This window comes from Symphalangus syndactylus, chromosome 24, assembly GCF_028878055.3.
Source record: "Symphalangus syndactylus isolate Jambi chromosome 24, NHGRI_mSymSyn1-v2.1_pri, whole genome shotgun sequence".
NCBI lineage: Eukaryota > Metazoa > Chordata > Mammalia > Primates > Hylobatidae > Symphalangus > Symphalangus syndactylus.
This window is the reverse complement of record NC_072446.2, coordinates 56,138,187-56,155,959: the sequence shown is the minus strand read 5'-3', so window position 1 is coordinate 56,155,959 and position 17,773 is coordinate 56,138,187. Positions and strand designations below refer to the sequence as shown.

At 45.7% G+C, this 17,773-nt stretch overlaps 1 protein-coding gene across 3 annotated transcripts in view; it reads left to right on the top strand.

The window, feature by feature from the left end:
- RIN2 (Ras and Rab interactor 2) overlaps positions 1–17,773 on the top strand; it is a 206,063-nt gene that overhangs the window by 137,290 nt on the left and 51,000 nt on the right. For 2 of the 3 annotated variants that reach the window (XM_063634164.1, XM_055265696.2), the window contains one exon: positions 847–947. The exons of the other annotated variant lie outside the window; for it this stretch is intronic. In XM_063634164.1, coding sequence (XP_063490234.1) covers positions 847–947 — 101 coding nt within the window. The remainder of the gene's footprint in view (positions 1–846; positions 948–17,773) is intronic. 3 annotated transcript variants of the gene reach the window in all.

Sequence of the window (17,773 nt, the reverse complement as noted above, 5' to 3'; positions counted from 1 at the left end):
TTGTCAGACTTTTTAAAAAAACTTTGCCACAGAGATATGTATAAAATACGTTCTCCTAATCATTTTCTCTCTCAAGGCCCCAGTGCTTCTGGAAGCTCCCCCTCTGGTCTTTACTGCAGCCACAGGCACCGAGGGGATGGATCAAGCATGAAGGGCTTGGCTGGCTTCCCTTCTTCTGACCTCTAAGTCCTGGGAGTGTCCAGAGCTATCTGCTGGGCCCGCTTCTCCATCGACCTCTCTCCTTAGATAATCTCTCCCTGCCACAGTGCTTTAGAATGCCAGCCACACATGCCAGTGACTTCCAAACGTAGAAAAATCTCCATCCAGAGTGTCAGAAGCTACTTCACAGATTTATTTGATGGCTGATAAGCAACTGAAATAAAATTTAATCTGCCCAAAGTTCAACGCGGTTTCCCCCTCAAGTCTAATTCAATCCTTCAAAGGGGGTTCCTTTGGAGGGTTTCCCTTGCCAAATGAATATTGAGGCCCGGTTTTGCCAGGATGTATTTATTCCTGTCTATATTCATGTTGAGAAAGCTAACTGGGTGTTATGTTATCTTCCTTATTACAATACTGAAACCTAACAAACTGGATGGCATATTCTTTTCCTTACTACAATACCGAAACCTAAGTTCTTCCCCTTTCTAAGGAGAAGCTGCCTCCTCCCCCTTTATTTTTTCCTCTGGCTAGAGGAAATTCACAGAGCCAAGATTTAAAAAAAAAAAAAAAAGAAATAGAAAAAGATGGTCATCTCTGTTTCTATTGAAGAGCCTGAGTTCCCCGGGCGCTGTGGGCATGCCACGCCTCTCCACTTCCTGACGTCATACTATTTTTGTCTTTGAATAGCTCATTGACACAATTGCCTCGGAGATCGGAGAACTGAAACAGGAGATGGTGCGGACAGATGTCAGCCTGGAAAATGGCCTGGAACTCGCTGAAACCCACAGGTGACCAGAGACACGGTTAGGTGATGGGTGCGAGAAAGGGATCGAGTGAACCCTGGCACTGCCAAGGGCTGACTTGCATTCACTCCTTAGAAGTCCGGGAGCTGGGAGTGTGGTAGCAGCTCTAGATGAAATCCTCTGCAGGAGGTGGGAGTGGCCTAGGAACCAGTTGTCTGCTTGTTTATTTTAATCACTTTGAAGGCACTTGAACTGTGTACTCTCTCGATTCCTCCTGGCACCAGAACCCGGAAACCTAAAATTGTCTGTGCCATATCCACCTACTCCCAGTGATGGAAACAGTAACGCAGCGAGATCCAGCGTGCGCAAAGTAGAATTCAGTGTAGCTGTGTGAGTCTCCAGAAGGCTTACAGGGGAGCAGCTAAAGAGGATGGACTCATTTTGCATTCTCAGGTCAGAAAAAAAACCCAGCAGTCTCCAAAAAGCCATTAACCTGAAAAGCCGTGCAGTGATTGGAAACTGGATGTGGTTGTAAATTCGATACAAAGGGAAGACCGCGTGCTGTGCTGTTGAAGGCGATACCTGTGCACATACTGCACACTGTCTGAATAGGAGGCAAGGGACTGGTCTGTACCTGGAGAAAGGGGGTGCAAAGGTCGGGGGGTGGTGGGAAGTTGAAGGTGACCTCTTCCAACTTTGATGCTAACAAGATAACAATATAATGGCTATAAAAAGACACAGACACTTTGTGCCTTAGAGGCCAGATTTATTAACAGCTTCCCCTTTCTCCCAGAAAGTGGGGCTGAGCCTGCCTGGAGCAGTGTGAGGCTGAGATTTATGGAGTGGGTTTTGCCTGCAAGTCATGCAACAGGCAGGCCAGCCAGATGGTTCTGGTTGTCCAGGCAAGTTTCAAACCAGCCCGACTAGTTCCGCCATATGCTGACGGGAGAGAGCACCATCCCAGGGAGGCACTTGCAGCTGGAAGGTGGTACTTTGACACCCGATGTCTCTGAGGGAACAGCGCTCACCCTTAATTCTCTGTGCCTTCCTTTCCTTTCCTTTCCTTCTCTACAAAACGATGGGGATGAACCAGATTGTCCCCCTGCTCCTTGCAGCACACCCAGCATTCTATGATTGTTCTTGACCTCAGTGTGAAAGTCTTATGTTTTCCCCATAAACTAGACAAATGCACAATGATTTTCAGGTAGTGACTCCCTGCCTCACCTCCAGAGTAGTTTCAAACATCGTGGAACTTTAGCCAGGGAATTTCTCCTTATCCTGTGACTTGTTGAGCTAAAATTTAATTGGGAGTCTAGGCTGATAACAACAGAAAAAAGAGCTTTGGTAGCACCGATTTCTCTCATAGCCAGGAAAGGCGGCTCTGTGAGATCAACCCCAAGCTCCACAGATGACAGACACCCAGACACAGAGCGGCAGAAACCTTTCCCCTGCATATAAGCACGGGGGATTTTGGGGATGTGAGAAGGACGTTCTGAACATGTGAGGGGCCATCAAGATCTTGTTTTCTGACTCCAGTGGGTATTAGAGTGAGAGCTGGGTGGTTGCTTAATCTTTAACATTTCCTTCCATCTTTTCCTTTTCAGATGTAAGAATAACTGTAAGCAGTCCACAATAGCCTTTTTTCCCAGATGAATGTCACTTTCAATGCTATGTTTCTTAATTCATGAATTTATAAATTTGCAGAGACATTTTACTTGGCTTTTTTTTTTTAACGGAAAAGAAAGAGGAAAAAGCAAGATGAGTTGTCTTTATTTAACAATATAGGTCATGTTGGCCATGTGGCAACACTGTTCATATTAAACTACTGTTTTAAGTCATTTATAGCGACTAACTTACGGAATCTTTCTAGCACTTCTAGGAGGGAAGGCTCTTTAGGGCCTGCATTTGACTGATGTGGAAACTGTGTGCTGTGGGGAAAAAGCTACACAGTTTTGGCTTCTGTGCTGGAGTGTCTTGCTGATTTTTTAGAAGTAGTGATTTTGCTTTTAATTTCTCCATTTTGTCTAATGGAGCTGTCAGGAGGACCAGTTCGGTTATTTCCAAGATCAAGGAAAAGCATAGCTGTGGCCACAGTTCAGCCTGGCACACAGCAGCAGCCAAAGGGGAGAGGAGGGAAGAGGAAAGCAGACCAGTAGGTAGCAGAGCTGCTTTCAGCAAAACCCCTGGAGAAAGAAGTAGCAGGCACCCCCCGGGGCCCCTGGCTCTGCATGTCTGACGGCTGCAGGAAATGCACCGCAGTCAGCTTCCTCTGCAGCTTCCTACTCTGTGAGTGTGAGCTGGGATAGGGAGTCAGCTATCCCACCACAGCCACCACGAAATGTCTACGGTTCCTTAGTTGATGGAATACCAGATTAAGCACCAAGCTAGTCCCCTAAGTTAGGAATCACTATTACTCTAGCTGTGTTGGTGTTTGGTTGCTCTTTCCTGCTTAATATTGAGATAACCTTGATCTTTAACTTTTTCTTGTGCCATGGACTCCTTCTCTGAATAATCTTTTAAATGCATAAAATAAGATATATAGGATGTCATGGGAAAAACAATTATAGTGAAGTCCAGTGATCAGAGAGTTTCAGTGTGTGTTACAGCGTGTGCTTCCCTGGCATAGGTGCTTCTGTTTTACACGTGACAGATAGGCATAAATGACACAATCTCTGTAACAGCTGTGGTGACGGTGAAACCTCTGTGGTTTCTGTTGGTGACAAAATCACAGGTCGTGATAATACTACTGTGGTTTGTTGCCTACATTCAAAATGGAAGGAAGTTCATTCAGAATGAGGTTATGGAAAGTGAAGACGTCGGTTTTTGGCCCGGTGGCCAGTGCCCACCTCCCGTCCTGTCTCCTGTCAGCGTCATCTGCCATGGGCCATCTGCCCTTCTTTTTGGGACACTTGCTTGGCTTGGCTTCTGGGACCCCACACCTCCCTGGGATCCTCTTGGCTGTCCTGCTGCTGCCCCCGGTGCCCTGGCTGGTTCTTCTTTATCTCCCCGAACTCCAGCCCTGGAGAACCCAGAGATCACACTTTGAGCCTCTCCTTTTCTTTTTTTGTTTGTTTGGGTTTTTTTGTTTGTTTTGAGACAGAGTCTCACTCTGTTACCCAGGCTGGAGTGCAGTGGCACAATCACGGCTCACTGCAGCCTTGACCTCCTGGGCTCAAGTGATCTTCCCGCCTCAGCCTCCCAAGTAGTTGGGACCACAGGTACCCGCCACCACACCCAGCTAATGTTTTTTTTATTTTGGGTAGAGATTGGGGTCTCTCTGTGTTGCCTAGGTGGGTCTCAGACCCCTAGGCTCAAGGGATCCTCCCACCTCAGCCTCCCAAAGTGCTGGGATTACAGGTGTGAGCCACTGTGCCCGGCTGAGCCACTCCTTTTCACTCTTCACACTTCTCCTTTTCTCTCTCCCACTAACTTTGTACAAGGCACTTTAAAAAATCTCTGTGCCTCAGTGTTCTCCTCATTAAAATGGGAATAATAACAGAGTTACCTCACAGCGTTGTTGGGAAGATTAAGTGAACTAATAGCTGTCAAGGACTCAGCACAGTGCCTGACACGTGGTAATAGCCACACTGTATGTAGTTTTAAAAGGAGGTCCGTGGAGTAATTTCCTAGGTTATCCCATCCAGTCTTGCAGCTCTGATACCATCTATACATTGGTTATTCCCAACTTATACTCCCTTGGCTGATCCTCTCTTTGAGTCCAGAGGTTGGTAACCAACTGCCCACTCAGGAAGGGTTCCTCCACAGGTTCATTCCTTCCTGGGTCTTCCCCGTCCCAGTCACCATGCCTCCAGCTTCCTGGGCCTTGCAGTCATCCATGATGCCTCTATTCCTCTCATAACTGCTCTCCTCCCATCCATCTCCAAATCCAGGCAGCTCTACCTTTTATTTTTCTTTGAGACAGAATCTCGCCCTGTTGCCCAGAGCTGGAGTGCGGTGGTGACACGATCTCAGCCTCCTGCAACCTCTGCCTCCCAGGTTCAAGCAATTCTTGTGCCTCAGCCTCCCAACATAGCTGGGATTACAGGCATGTGCCAAAATGCCTGGCCAATTTTTGTAATTTTAGTAGAGATGGGGTTTCACCATATTGGCCAGTCTGATCTCAAACTCCTGGCCTCAAGTGATCCACCTGTCTCAGCCTCCCAAAGTGCTGGGATTACAGGCGTAAGCCACCGTGCTTGGCTTCTACCTTTAAATAGATCCAGGATGGAACCGCTTCTTACCAGCACCACTGCAGTAGCCCCTGCCTGGTGCCTCTGCTTCCACCAGTTCCTTTCTCCAGGCTATTAGCCAAACAGCATAGTGAACCTTTTAGTTCACCTAAGTCCAAGACACATCTCTCCTTTGTTCAAAGCCTTTTGATAATTTTGCGTCTAAAACCAAACTTATTACCATGGCCTTCAATACTCTACAAGATGTGACACCCCAGCACCCCGCTCCTCTGCCATCTCTTCTCTAACATTCTCTCCCCATCACTCAGATCCAGTCCCACTGACTTCCTTGCCAATGTGGCCCCTGCCTCCTGGCCTTTGTACTTGCTGTTCCTTCTGCCTGGCACATTCTTCCCCCCGGAAGCCTTCACCCTTGAGCCCTCCTTTTCTTCTACCTCCTTACCTGGCTTTATGTTTCTTCATAGACCTTGTACAGACAGGACATATACTGACTTGCTTCCTGTCCATTCTTTCTTTTTTTTTTTTTTTTTTCTTGGAAACAGACTTTCACTCTATCGCCCAGGCTGGAGTGCAATAGTGGTGTGATACTGGCTCACTGCAACCTCCGCCTCAAGGGTTCAAGCAATTCTTATGCCTCCAGCCTCCTGAGTGGCTGGGATTACAGGCACACGCCACCACCGCCAGCTGATTTTTTGTTTTTTAGTGGAGACATTTCATCATGTTACCCAGGCTGGTCTTTAACTCCTGAGCTCAGGCAATCCACCCACCTTGACCTCACAGAGAGTTAGGATCACAAGCGTGTGCCACCACACCTGGCCTATCTGTGCATTTTCTGCCTCCCACCACTAGAAGGTAAGCTCTGTGAGACCAGGGGCTGGGTCTGTCCTTCACCCTGAGATTACAGGGTCAGGGACAGTATCTGGCATAGAGAACGCACTCGCAAGTGTTTGTTGAATGGATAAAGGAAAGGTGCCAAACCCCTTCGTGATTTTAAAGTATTGATGCCTCAGAGACCTCTTGCAGGGGGCCACCAACCGGTGCATAAAAAAATAAAAAGTTGAAAATGTGTGACAGGCCCAAGGCTTCCTCCCTAGCAAAGAAATAGGGCAGAGGCCCTTCCCCCAGTCTCCAGTTGTGCCTCCTTGACCAGTTCTACTATGAGCTATTTTAATCTTTGGCCAATAGAGTAGGAGCTGATTAAATCTCCCTCCATGCCTCTGCTGATCTACCAAATAGAAGCCCATAAGCCAGAGGCGAGACTGAGGGCTTCTTGCTCCTGGTTCTCTGCTCTCTCCCAGTGTGGTTTCCTGCTTCCTGTCTTCCCACTGCATCCCTCCAAAGACTGGAGACTATGGGAACATAAAGGCATTTCACTCCCCTCTCCCTCCCACATGATTCCACAGTCCATTTTCATTTGGGGGAAGCAGGCCTCTTTTGGGTAGGCTCAGCAGGCCTGAGGTAGGTTCCACCCTCATCATCACTTGAACCCATCCCCTCTAGGCTGAGACAAGTCTCTAAAGATCTCTTTATCCTCAGGTGGAACAGAGGGATCCACAGAACAACCTCCCGAGCTATTGTCTGGGCCCAGGCTGCCTGTGCAGGATCCCTGGGATCCTGGCTAGAGCAGGTCAATGAGAACTGTAGCTCATCCCTTCCTCCACTCTCCTGTAGCTGTCACTCCTGCTGCCACCTCGCTGGTGTCCTCTAGCCCAAGTGGATCACTGTGAGATGCCTGCGGTCCCGTGTCTTCACTCCTCCTGCCCCACGACAGAACCAGACATGACACAGGAAATTCAAAAATTCATTGGCCAGCTCTTCTCAGTGCTACAATGTAGCAGCTGGTCATCACCTTTGGTCTCTTCTGGGAAGCTCTGAGCTTCCCAGTGGCTATGTGACAGCATTGACATTATAACCACAGGAAACCCAGAAGGCTCCTCCCTTGTACAATTGTTCACTTCTTCACTTGCCCAGAGGTGAGAACCGAAGATGAGAAGGGAAGAATGGTGGCCGCAGCCTGGGGAAAAGGTGCCCAGAGTTCCGCTTCCTTGAGTCTCAAGAGGGACAGTTGTGACCACATTAGCAACTCTGTGGCTTTTTGAACCAGACCCACCTTCACTTAGTGCTGCTTTTTAAATAATTTTCCACTGAAGTAAAACACAACTCAGCAAAATTGCACAAATAAGTATCCAGCTAGATGAATGTCCACAGAGTAAACACATCACACATCGATGGCTTTGCTACAGGGCAGGCCATGTAGCAGCAACAGGTTGATGGTGAGACATTTTCCGGCTTTGTCACTGAGGATTCTCTACTATGATTACTTTGATCAATTTACCCCCAATCTCCTAGAATATTTCCATATTTCAACTCAACCAGGAGTGCCCTGAACATGATTTCAATGAATTCTATGAGGGTTGACCAACTCTTTGCTCCACTATTACCAATGTAGCAACAACTAAACTCAAATTAAAGAAAATATTTAAGCTGGGCAGGGTGGCTCACACCTGTAATCCCAGCACTTTGGGAGGCTGAGGTGGGTGGATCACAAGGTCAGGAGTTCGAGACCCACTTGGCCAACATGGTGAGACCCCCCCTCTCTACTAAAAACACAAAAATTAGCCAGGCGTGGTGGCTCGTGCCTGTAATCCCAGCTACTCAGGATGAGGCAAGAGAATTGCTTGAACCTGAAAGACGGAGGTTGCCGTGAGCCAAGATTGAGCCACTGCACTCCAGCCTGGGTGACAGAGTGAGACTCTATCTCAAAAAAAAAAAGAAGAAAAGAAAGAGAAAATATTTATTTAGTGGATCATATTTACCAAAGTACCAAGACAGTGGAGCCTGAAGATTTACACAACCTAAGGAGGGAAAAAATTGTAAACAAGTGAGTATCATGAAATGAAATGGGACATAATAGAATATGTCAGATGAACAGAGGAGGACAGCAGATGTCCCAAGAACCTCAGGTGGGAAGCAGGTAACTCTAGGTCAGAGGTACATCAATTTCATTAATGAATAAGAAGTGTAAGATAAAAAATGCCCTAAAGAGCTGTTCAGTCTATATTGACTGGTGATATCTGTTATCTTTGGGAAGTTTTTTAAAAGAAATATTTAAGATTTCTTTTTTTGATAGCCAAAAGTAAAACATGTACATGGTGGAAAAAGCACAATGCAGAAAATAAAAATAAACGACACCCTGACCCCGACCCCACCCCCACTCCAAGGTAGAATCATTTTTGATTGTTTGTTGGGTTGGCTGATTTAATTCTTTGCTTTGATGTGTATCCTTCTGATGTTTTTGCATTACAATCCACTTAAATGGTAGATCATGCATGATTTTTCACTGACTTACAAGGTGTTTTTGATCATCCTAGAAATGCAGTTTCCTAGAAATTGATTCTGTTTTTGTTGACAGGTGGCAACTTCCAATGTAGTGGCTAGCTTATCTGTTTACAGTAAACCTTGGCCACACAATGTCACCAGCAGCATACTCCAGAGTTGGAGCTATTTTGTGCTCTGTAGGCTTTGCCTTGTTGCTATATTGGCAATTGGTTCCGCCATAAAATATCTGCTTAGTTAGAATTCATCTGCTAGGAAATAACACCAGTGTAACCCAAAGCAATTAAATACTAGAAACTGCCAATCCATGGAACGCTTGCCTTTCCGTGAAGCAGGGTGCATGCTCGGGGCTTGAAGGGCATCGGGACCAAGACTGGAGCCTGCCTGGCTCCTTCTTCTGCCTGTTTTCAGCTCCAAGGGCAACCAGGACAACAGGTTCTTTGTTCCTCTTTCTTATTTTTACAGGAACGAATGAAAGCTTCTGCCAGCATTCGCTCCGTATCTGGCCTTTTCATCTCTAGCTGGAGAGTCAAAGAGAGGAAGTTCCTAGGCAAAACAGCCACCACTCTTTCTTACCTCCTGAAATGGCAGCATCTCCCCGGAGCAGACATGCGCTTTTGTTCCCATTTCTGTGTCCTCTTCTGCTGGGCCTCAGTTAATAGAACTTAAAAATTACTAAAGGCCCTAAAGGTTTTTCAGAATAGTCCTCCTGTGACATGCTCCTACAAATCTTTTTTGAGGAAGTTGGGCCTCCACCCTCAAAAAGCAGCAGCCCTTTGCCATGGAGGAATAAAATCCATAACCCCAAATATGCTAGTGATTTCTTTTTCCTTTTAGAGTTTAATGGGACAAAAAAAGGCCTTGAGGAATTAAGTATGAACTTGCTTGCTCTAGGGAAACTGTGTAAGTCGGAAAACTGGACCTAGGACCAGTTTTATCAATTTCTAGCATTTTGGTCTCAAATAAGGAGATAAACTGGATGGCCTCTGATAGCCCTTAAAACTTGGCTAAATATGCAGGTGTCCTTCTAAGACAATCCATTTCCCCAGGCTTCTCTGCCCACCACTCTTCCCACGCTGGGTGATGGGTAAAAGGTTTCTTCTGCTCACCTGGCAATTTCCATGCTGTCAACTGTGTTAGCTGGGCCAGGGTCCTGCCGTATCCAGAATAATGGTTTGAGGTTTCCCTTCTTCTCCAGACTAATAGAATATTACAGAGACCTGTTTAATTCCATTTCAATATTTTTTCTTTTTTTACCTATAACTAGCTCAAGTTCTGAACTTCAAAATTCTGAAGAAATATTTTTATGTCTGAAGGTGTTAAGAAATCATTGGACATCAACTTCTAGGTATTTTTGAAGGTGAAGTTTTTCTGGGAATTTTTTGTTTGCTCTGTGTATGTGTATGTGTTTAACACAAATTGGAATTGGTCCTGTGCCAGAGATTTTTAGTTGATAGATATTTTCAGTATGGGCCATTATTTTCTGTCTCTCTACATAAGGGGCCTCTGGTACTAATATTTTTCCACAAGTTGTTGATCCCAGACCCACCACCTCTCTTCTCCCAGCCCCGCTAAGTCCTGGCTTCATCTCCCACCTATCCAGGCATCTGGGCCGCAGCTTGGCGTTTGAGGTGTATATTTGTGTTCCTTTTGATACATGGTCAAGGATCTACTGCCCCAAGAGCAGGACTCTGACTTCTGTCTCATCCTTGATTCATAAGACGACCCCTGCATTGGCCTCTTGTAGCTAGAAGCCTGGGCCCTCCGGCGGTGCCACATCGCAGGGTGTATCTTTCTTGCCATTGCAGCTGGTTAAGACAACAGCCTGGAAAAAGGTTTTAGTCTGGCATGCAGCTGAAGGGAGGCTCCTGGAGAAGCATGATATACATGGAAATTTTAACACAAAAATATCAAGAGAAGGGGCTTTTTTTTTTCTTTTTCCATCCGAAAGTTGAGGATGGCAATACCAGAGTCCAGGTTGAGCCTAGACACTAGTGGTAGATGGAGAACTCTCCTGCTTCCAGGACCTGCTGGAAGCCAGCCTCTGGAAGCTTTGGGGTTTTGCTTTCTCCCAGGTCACAGGAAATGCTGCCAAAGCAAGCTCCAGAGTTGTGTTTATACCACAGGATTTGTCAGTCCTAGAATGGAAACACATTGCCTTGCTTTCTTTTTGTGACTATCCAAAAATTAGGAGACAGTAACAAGTCATCCTGGAAACTCCATGGAACGGAACCTTTACTCATAGTTTCAAAGACATTCCAGGCACTTAGAATCAAAAGTTCTTTTCAGGTTCTGTTTATTTGTTTTGCTAACAGATTCCTTTTTTCAGCAAGAATCCATTTTTAGACACAGGGAAACTGAGGCTAAACGGTGTGTGGTAATGGGTGCAGGCCTCACAGTGATGAAGGGGCAGTGCTGAGGCTCTGATTCAAGTCTGACTTGGAGTCCTCTTTCCACCTAACCGCTGAAGGTTAGGAGGCTGAGGGAGACTAGAATCAGGGTTGATTCCATTGAAACTATGACATGCCTTACCAAAAATAGCATCCTGATTTCAGTGCACTCACATGGGCAGGAGGTGGGTGGCTTTGATTCCAGATAAATTGATGACTGAATGTGAAAGCCCCTGAAGCTGTGTGTGTGGGGTTCCCACTGGGGTTTCTTCAGACCTCATGCACTGCACCTGCCTTCATCCAAGAGCACTTTCCTGCCAGGAATGTCTACCCTCTGCTTTCTCCTGCACTCAGCAGGCCACTTTTGTTGGAATCCTAAATCTCATTCTCCGTGCTGGAATAAAGCATTCTGTATTTGTAGACCTTGGATGGAGCACTGGTCTCCAATGTCTGGTATTGGTGGGCATAGAATTATTGTAATTGTAAACTAAAACTCATCGTTGACTTTTCTTTTTATTTTTCTTATCATTTTTTTTTTCACTATGTAGACTGCAGGAACATCACTGACTTTTACAACCAAAGCCACTCAAAGCCCACTCCTTGCTAGTTGACTTGAGCTTAGAAGGGGTGTCCATGGGAGAAATTCATGAGCAATAAGGAAGGATTTGTTTTTCTGGAAGGATTGGAGCTGCCTCCTTTTCTTGCCCCAGAGATGGACAAAGGCCAGGTGGCTCTTGGTAGCTGCGGTGATTTTTGCCACCCATTTCCTGATAAGCACAGAAACAAGAACTCTTTGTCTTCTGAGGCTGGAGCTGAACAGCGAATTCTATTTGTTAGGGGCCTCAGAAAGAAACTGCCCAGTGCCCCTAAGAATATTTCTCCCTGCCCACTAAGCTCCTCCTCTTCCATAAACCTTGCTGGCTGCAGATCACGTCCTCCTCAGGCCCCTGGTCACACCTAAAGCAGACCTTTTATTAATTCCTGCCCAGGGCTAGGTCTGAATATGGGCTGGGGATGAGGCCAGGCTAGTAAGGGAGAGAAATCTGACCAGAGTGGAATGGGGTAGGTGCCCTGGAGGTGTGGGGACAGTAAGGAAGGAATGTGATGGGCCACAGATTACTTGCAGCTGAAGGAGATAAGGGATGAGGATTTGAACCCAGTTTGACTGGTAGGTAGGTAGGAGCCAGATATGGCAGGAGACATTCCAAGTAGCTTGAACTCAGTAAGGAGGAAGCTGAGCAACAGCATGTAGATGCATCTACAGGATGATCTTCCCAGGCTGGTGCCGGGGCTCACACCCGGAATCCCAGCACCACTTTGAGAGGCCAAGGTGGGAGGATTGATTGAGGCCAGGAGTTCGAGACCAGCCTGGCCAACATGGCAAAACCCCGTCTCTACTAAAAATGCAAATATTAGTCTGGCAGGGTGGCGTGTGCCTAGCTACTCGGGAGGTTGAGGCACAAGAATTGCCTGAACCTGGGAGACAGAGGTTGCAGTAAGCCGAGATTGTGTCACCACTGCACTCCAGCCCACTCCAGCCCTGGGTGACAGAGCGAGATTCTATCTCAAAAAAAAAAAAAAAAAAAAGAGAAAAGCAAATTCATGTGGGTGCGGTGGCTCACACCTGTAATCTCAGCACTTTGGAAGGCCGAGGTGGGTGGATCACCTGACGTCAGGAGTTCGAGACCAGCCTGGCCAACATGGCAAAACTGTCTGTACTAAATATACAAAAATTAGCTGGACGTGGTGGCGCATGCCTAAAGTCCCAGCTACTCAGGAGGCTGAGGTGGGAGAATTGCTCGAACCCAGGAGGTGGAGGTTGCAGTGAGCCGAGATCGTACCACTGCACTCCAGCCTGGGTGTCAGACTGTCTTAAAAAAAAAAAAAAAAGCAAATTCAGTATCTTTACCATAATTGGGAAACACACTGAGTACATATAACCATTAAAATAAGTAATGGCCATTAAAATTAAAACCATGCCTCCATGGATTACCTTGATGTATCTGTCACTTTTTGGGAAATATTGTCAGTTTCTAACAACATTGAGATATTACAAAATATCAAAATTGGGCTAGGTGTGGTGGCTTGTGCCTGTACCCCCAGCTACTCAGGAAGCTGAGGCTGAGGCAGGAGGATCACTTAAGGCCAGGAGTTTGAGACCAGCCTGGGAAACACAGCAAGACCCCATCTCTAACAAAGTATTTTTTAAAATTAAAAATTTAAATATCAAAATTAATCTACACTTTTCCGCCATTAGAGCTTTATTTTGTTTTTGAGTTTTCCACTTAGTAGCAAAACTACAGTTCTTTATGTCTGGGAGACAAACAATGTAATGAATCTTAAACCATAATTTAGTCAGAGGCAAAAGTAATATGGAACCTGAGTTCTGCTTTTGTTGTTGTTTTTGTTTTATTGATAAGAACTTATCACATGATAATTAGCCCATTGTCTTCATTCTGTAACCACTTATTAAACACCTTACCATGTAAACAATGAGAAACTTGGTTTTCATAAAAGTCTAGGAGATTCCCGGAAACCTTCAGGGAACGAGCCCTCAGGCTTCAAGAAAAGCCAGGATTTTTCGTAAAGACTTTTCAGGGGGTGCCTGGCCAGAAAGGTGAGACTTGCAAGGAGAGACATGGGTGGAGCCTGCCGCTCACTCCTTCAAATCCCAGGTCTGGGGCCGTCCTTGTAGATTCCACCAGGATTGGCCTGGGAAAGCCGGCAAAGCAAGCAGGTGTCTCCCTTCCAAGAGGAGAGTTCTCCATACCTTGTGGAGCCTGACATGGGAGAGAAAGCCATGTCTAGGGCCAGGGTTTGGGGAACTGAGATAAAAGCCGAAAGCCAAGCTGCTTTTGAGAAACTGATAATCCTTCCTCCAACTAACTGCTGACCCAGTCATCCCAGTGTCTCCAGATGACTCATGTAAGTAGAAGCAAAACAGGGTACCTCGATAAAACACGAGGGTAGACCACAAATGGTTCCAGCTCCAAGGCAGATGTGATAGTGACTGTGCGGAGACACAGCTGCTCGCACAGACACACGGAAGGGAGCCAGAGAACTATGGAACTTCCCCTAGGAAAGCATCATTTGACTTAGGGGCCACAACCACCTTATTTATCTCCATAGGGGACTTGCCATTCATTCTATGAGGGATTTTCAGATATTGTTAATTAACTAAACCAATCCCTTTTTAGCTGAATTATGATCTAACAGTCTGCTATAGACTGGAAAAAAATATATACATATATATATATATTTGGAGACGCAGTATCCGTCTGTCTCCCAGGCTGGAGTGCAATGGCGTGATCTCGGCTCACTGCAACCTCCGTCTCCCAGGTTCAAGCCATTCTCATGCCTCAGCCTCCCGAGTAGCTGGGACTACAGGAGCGCACCACCACACCCAGCTAATTTTTTAGTAAAGACAGGGTTTCGCCATGTTGGCCAGCCTGGTGGAAAAATCACAGTACATTTAAAATATTTGTTTGAAATCACTTTTGTTCTTAAAAGTGGCATATCTTACCATAGATGATATTAAATTGCCCATTTAAAAACTCCAGTTTCTCGGGAGCACTCCCCAAGGCAACTTGGAAGTATGCCCCAGACAAAAGTGATTGTCTTGAATGATTTTAATTTTAATTTTAATTTTATTTATTTATTTATTGAGACAAGGTCTCACTCTGTTGCCCGGGCTGGAGTGTAGTGGCATGATCACAGCTCACTGCAGTCTCGACCTCCTAGGCTCAAGCGATCCACCTCCTTCTGCCTCCCAAAATGCTGGGATTATAGGTACAGGCCACTGCACCAGGCCGTAATTTTACTTTTTTTTTTTTAATTATTGTACTTTAAGTTGTAGGGTACATGTGCACTATGTGCAGGTTTGTTACATATGTATCCATGTGCCATGTTGGTGTGCTGCACCCATTAACTCATCACTTAGCATTAGGTGTATCTCCTAATGCTATCCCTCCCCCCTCCCGCCACCCCACAACAGTCCCCGGAGTGTGATGTTCCCCTTCCTGTGTCCATGTGTTCTTATTGTTCAATTCCCACCTATGAATGAGAACATGCGGTGTTTGGTTTTTTGTCCTTGAGATAGTTTACTGAGAATGATGATTTCCAGTTTCATCCATGTCCCTACAAAGGACATGAACTCATCATTTTTTATGGCTGCATAGTATTCCGTGGTGTATATGTGCCACATTTTCTTAATGAAGTCTATCGTTGTTGGACATTTGGGTTTTTACTTTAAAAAAAAAAAATCTAGGCTGGACACTGTGGCTCACGCCTGTAATCCCAGCACTTTAGGAGGCCAAGGCGGGTGGATCGCCTGAGGTCAGGAGTTCCAGACCAGCCTGGCCAACATGGTGAAACCTTGTCTCTACTAAAAAAAATACAAAAATTAGCCGGGCATGGTGGCATGTGCCTGTAATCCCAGCTACTTAGGAAGCTGAGGCAGGAGAATCGCTTGAGCCTGGGAGGCAGAGGTTGCAGTGAGCCAAGACTGCACGATTGCACTCCAGCCTGGGTGACAGAGCCAGACTCCGTCTCAAAATAAATAAATAAAAATCTAATTGCTCGGCTTAGTGAAGGTGTGGTTTTACACACATAGAGGAGGTTTAGGGGGCTTTTTGTTTTACTTGTTTATCCTCATGTCCTACCACTGAGGGCAGAGCCACACAGAGCACAGCACACCTGCTGACGCCCACAGCCTAATGGATGTGCACCATCCTTGGTTGACAGAGTGAGAATTTGGCATTTTGCCTTGAACTTTCTTTTTGCTATTTAACAGCCAGACTAGGATTCTTATGTCTAGAAAGTTGTTGACTTTATTTACTCAGTCAGTACGTTTTGCCACAGAAATGACCTCGCATCACATTTCTATGTATTTTTGCCTTATTAATTGTCTCTCATTTGCAAGGTCAAAGTGTACACTTCAGATGTATGGTTGGGGATGCAGCTCAGGGGAGCGGGTGATGTAGGGGGTGGTGCGAGGGAGGCTTCATAGCACGCTTTGTCTAGACCCTGGTCGCTAGGACTGGTCATTCGGGGCTGCGCTGGTAGACTGTACTGTCTTCTGGAATTCTGAATTAGGACAAGAAAAGGCATGCATTGTTTGGAAGCTCTGCTGTGTGTCGATGGTTTCTCTGAGGTGAATCTGATTCTGGCAATGGTAGTAAAACTAACCCTTGTCTGCCTGGTTGTCCTACTCAGAACGAGCTTTCTGCAATCACTTATTCTTCCACCTGCTCAGGCGACTAACGCTGGGCCATGGGAAGTAAGGAAATGCAGCCCAGTGGAAAGGCCCCTCTCATCCCATACTCCAAAGAACCTTAACCTGGTTGTCACGAGAGCAGGACAGGTGCTGGAGAGCCCCGCCCTTCCAAAGTGGGTGGAATGTCCACCCATCTGCTTCACAGCCGTGAGGCCCAGGTTTGGTTGGATTTGGGATGGGTGGAGGCTGTGACTTTTGGGTGAGTGTTTGTTCTCTGCCCCTAGAGGAACCTTATACTTTGCGGGGGCATTCTATGGTTTGCCCATTGTATTCACATGTGGGTCTCACTGTATCTGTACCTAAGTTTTATCTCCCCATGATAGCAGCCCTAGACACCTAGACATAGTGGGAATGGCTGCACAGATAAATGAGTTTTATAGTCATAAAAACTCAGTGAGAGGGTAGATATTATTACTTCTCCTCCAACCTATTATTTTGAGAAATTTCAAACAGTATGGAAAAGTTGCAAAGATAGCACTGTTCACTTAATTCACTAAGTGCTGAAATTTTGCTACATTTTCTTTATCTCCCTATTTTTTTTCTTTTTAGGGGGAGCTCATCATTTGACACTTTCTTTCTTTTGACACTTTCAAATATGTTTATACTTTGCCCTTAAATTTTTCAGTATGCGTGTCCTAAGAATAAAAGCATTTTTCCTTTGTAAGCATAATAAAATTATCACACTTACGATATTTTATTTTATTTTATTTTATTTTATTTTATTTTATTTTATTTATTTTAAGACAAGGTCTTGCTCTGTCACTCAGGCTGGAGTGCAATGGTGCAGTCTGGCTCACTGCAACTTCCACCTCTCGGGTTCAAACAGTTCTCCTGCCTTAGCCTCCTGAGTAGCTGTAGCTAGGACTATAGGCGCACCCCACTGTGCCTGGCTAACTTTTTTTTTGAGACAGAGTCTAACTCTGTCACCCAGGCTGAAGTGCAGTGGTGCCATCTCAGCTCACTGCAACCTCCACCTCCCAAGCTCAAGCAATTCTCCCGCTTCAGCCTCTTGAGTAGCTGGGACCAGAGGAACGCTCCATCATGCCTGGCTAATTCTTTTCTGTATATTTTGTAGAGACTGGGTTTTGCCATGTTGCCCGGGCTGGCCTCAAACTCCTGAGGTCAAGCGATCTGTACACCTTGGCCTCCCAAACTGCTGGGATTACAGGTGAAATTGTCCTTTATAGATCTTTTTATACTGATGCCATATATGAGTTCCAGGCTATGCACTCCATGTAGTTATCACATCTCTTTATTCACCTCGAACCTGTATTAATCCTACAGCCTGTTAAAATTCATAACATTGACATTTTTGAAGTTTTGGCCATTGGTTTTGCAGTCACTGAAATTTGGATTTTTCTGATTGCTTTCTCCTGTATACATTCAGGTGAGTCCTATTTGGGGGCAGGAAAGACACCTGGGTGACTTGGTACCTTCTCAGAGCCTCGCATCAGGGGCACTCGATGTCAGGGCGGCTCATTTTTCAAGGAGTTAACACAGATCACTTGGTTAAGGTGGCATCTACCAGGTTCCTCCATTGCCAGGATACCTTTTCATCTTCACAAGTCATTAAGTGATCTGTGAGGTGATATTTTAAGACTATGACTATCCTATTTCCTAAGTCTTTTGCCTTCTGATTTTAGCATCCACTCACAATTTTTGCTTGCATTGATTACTACC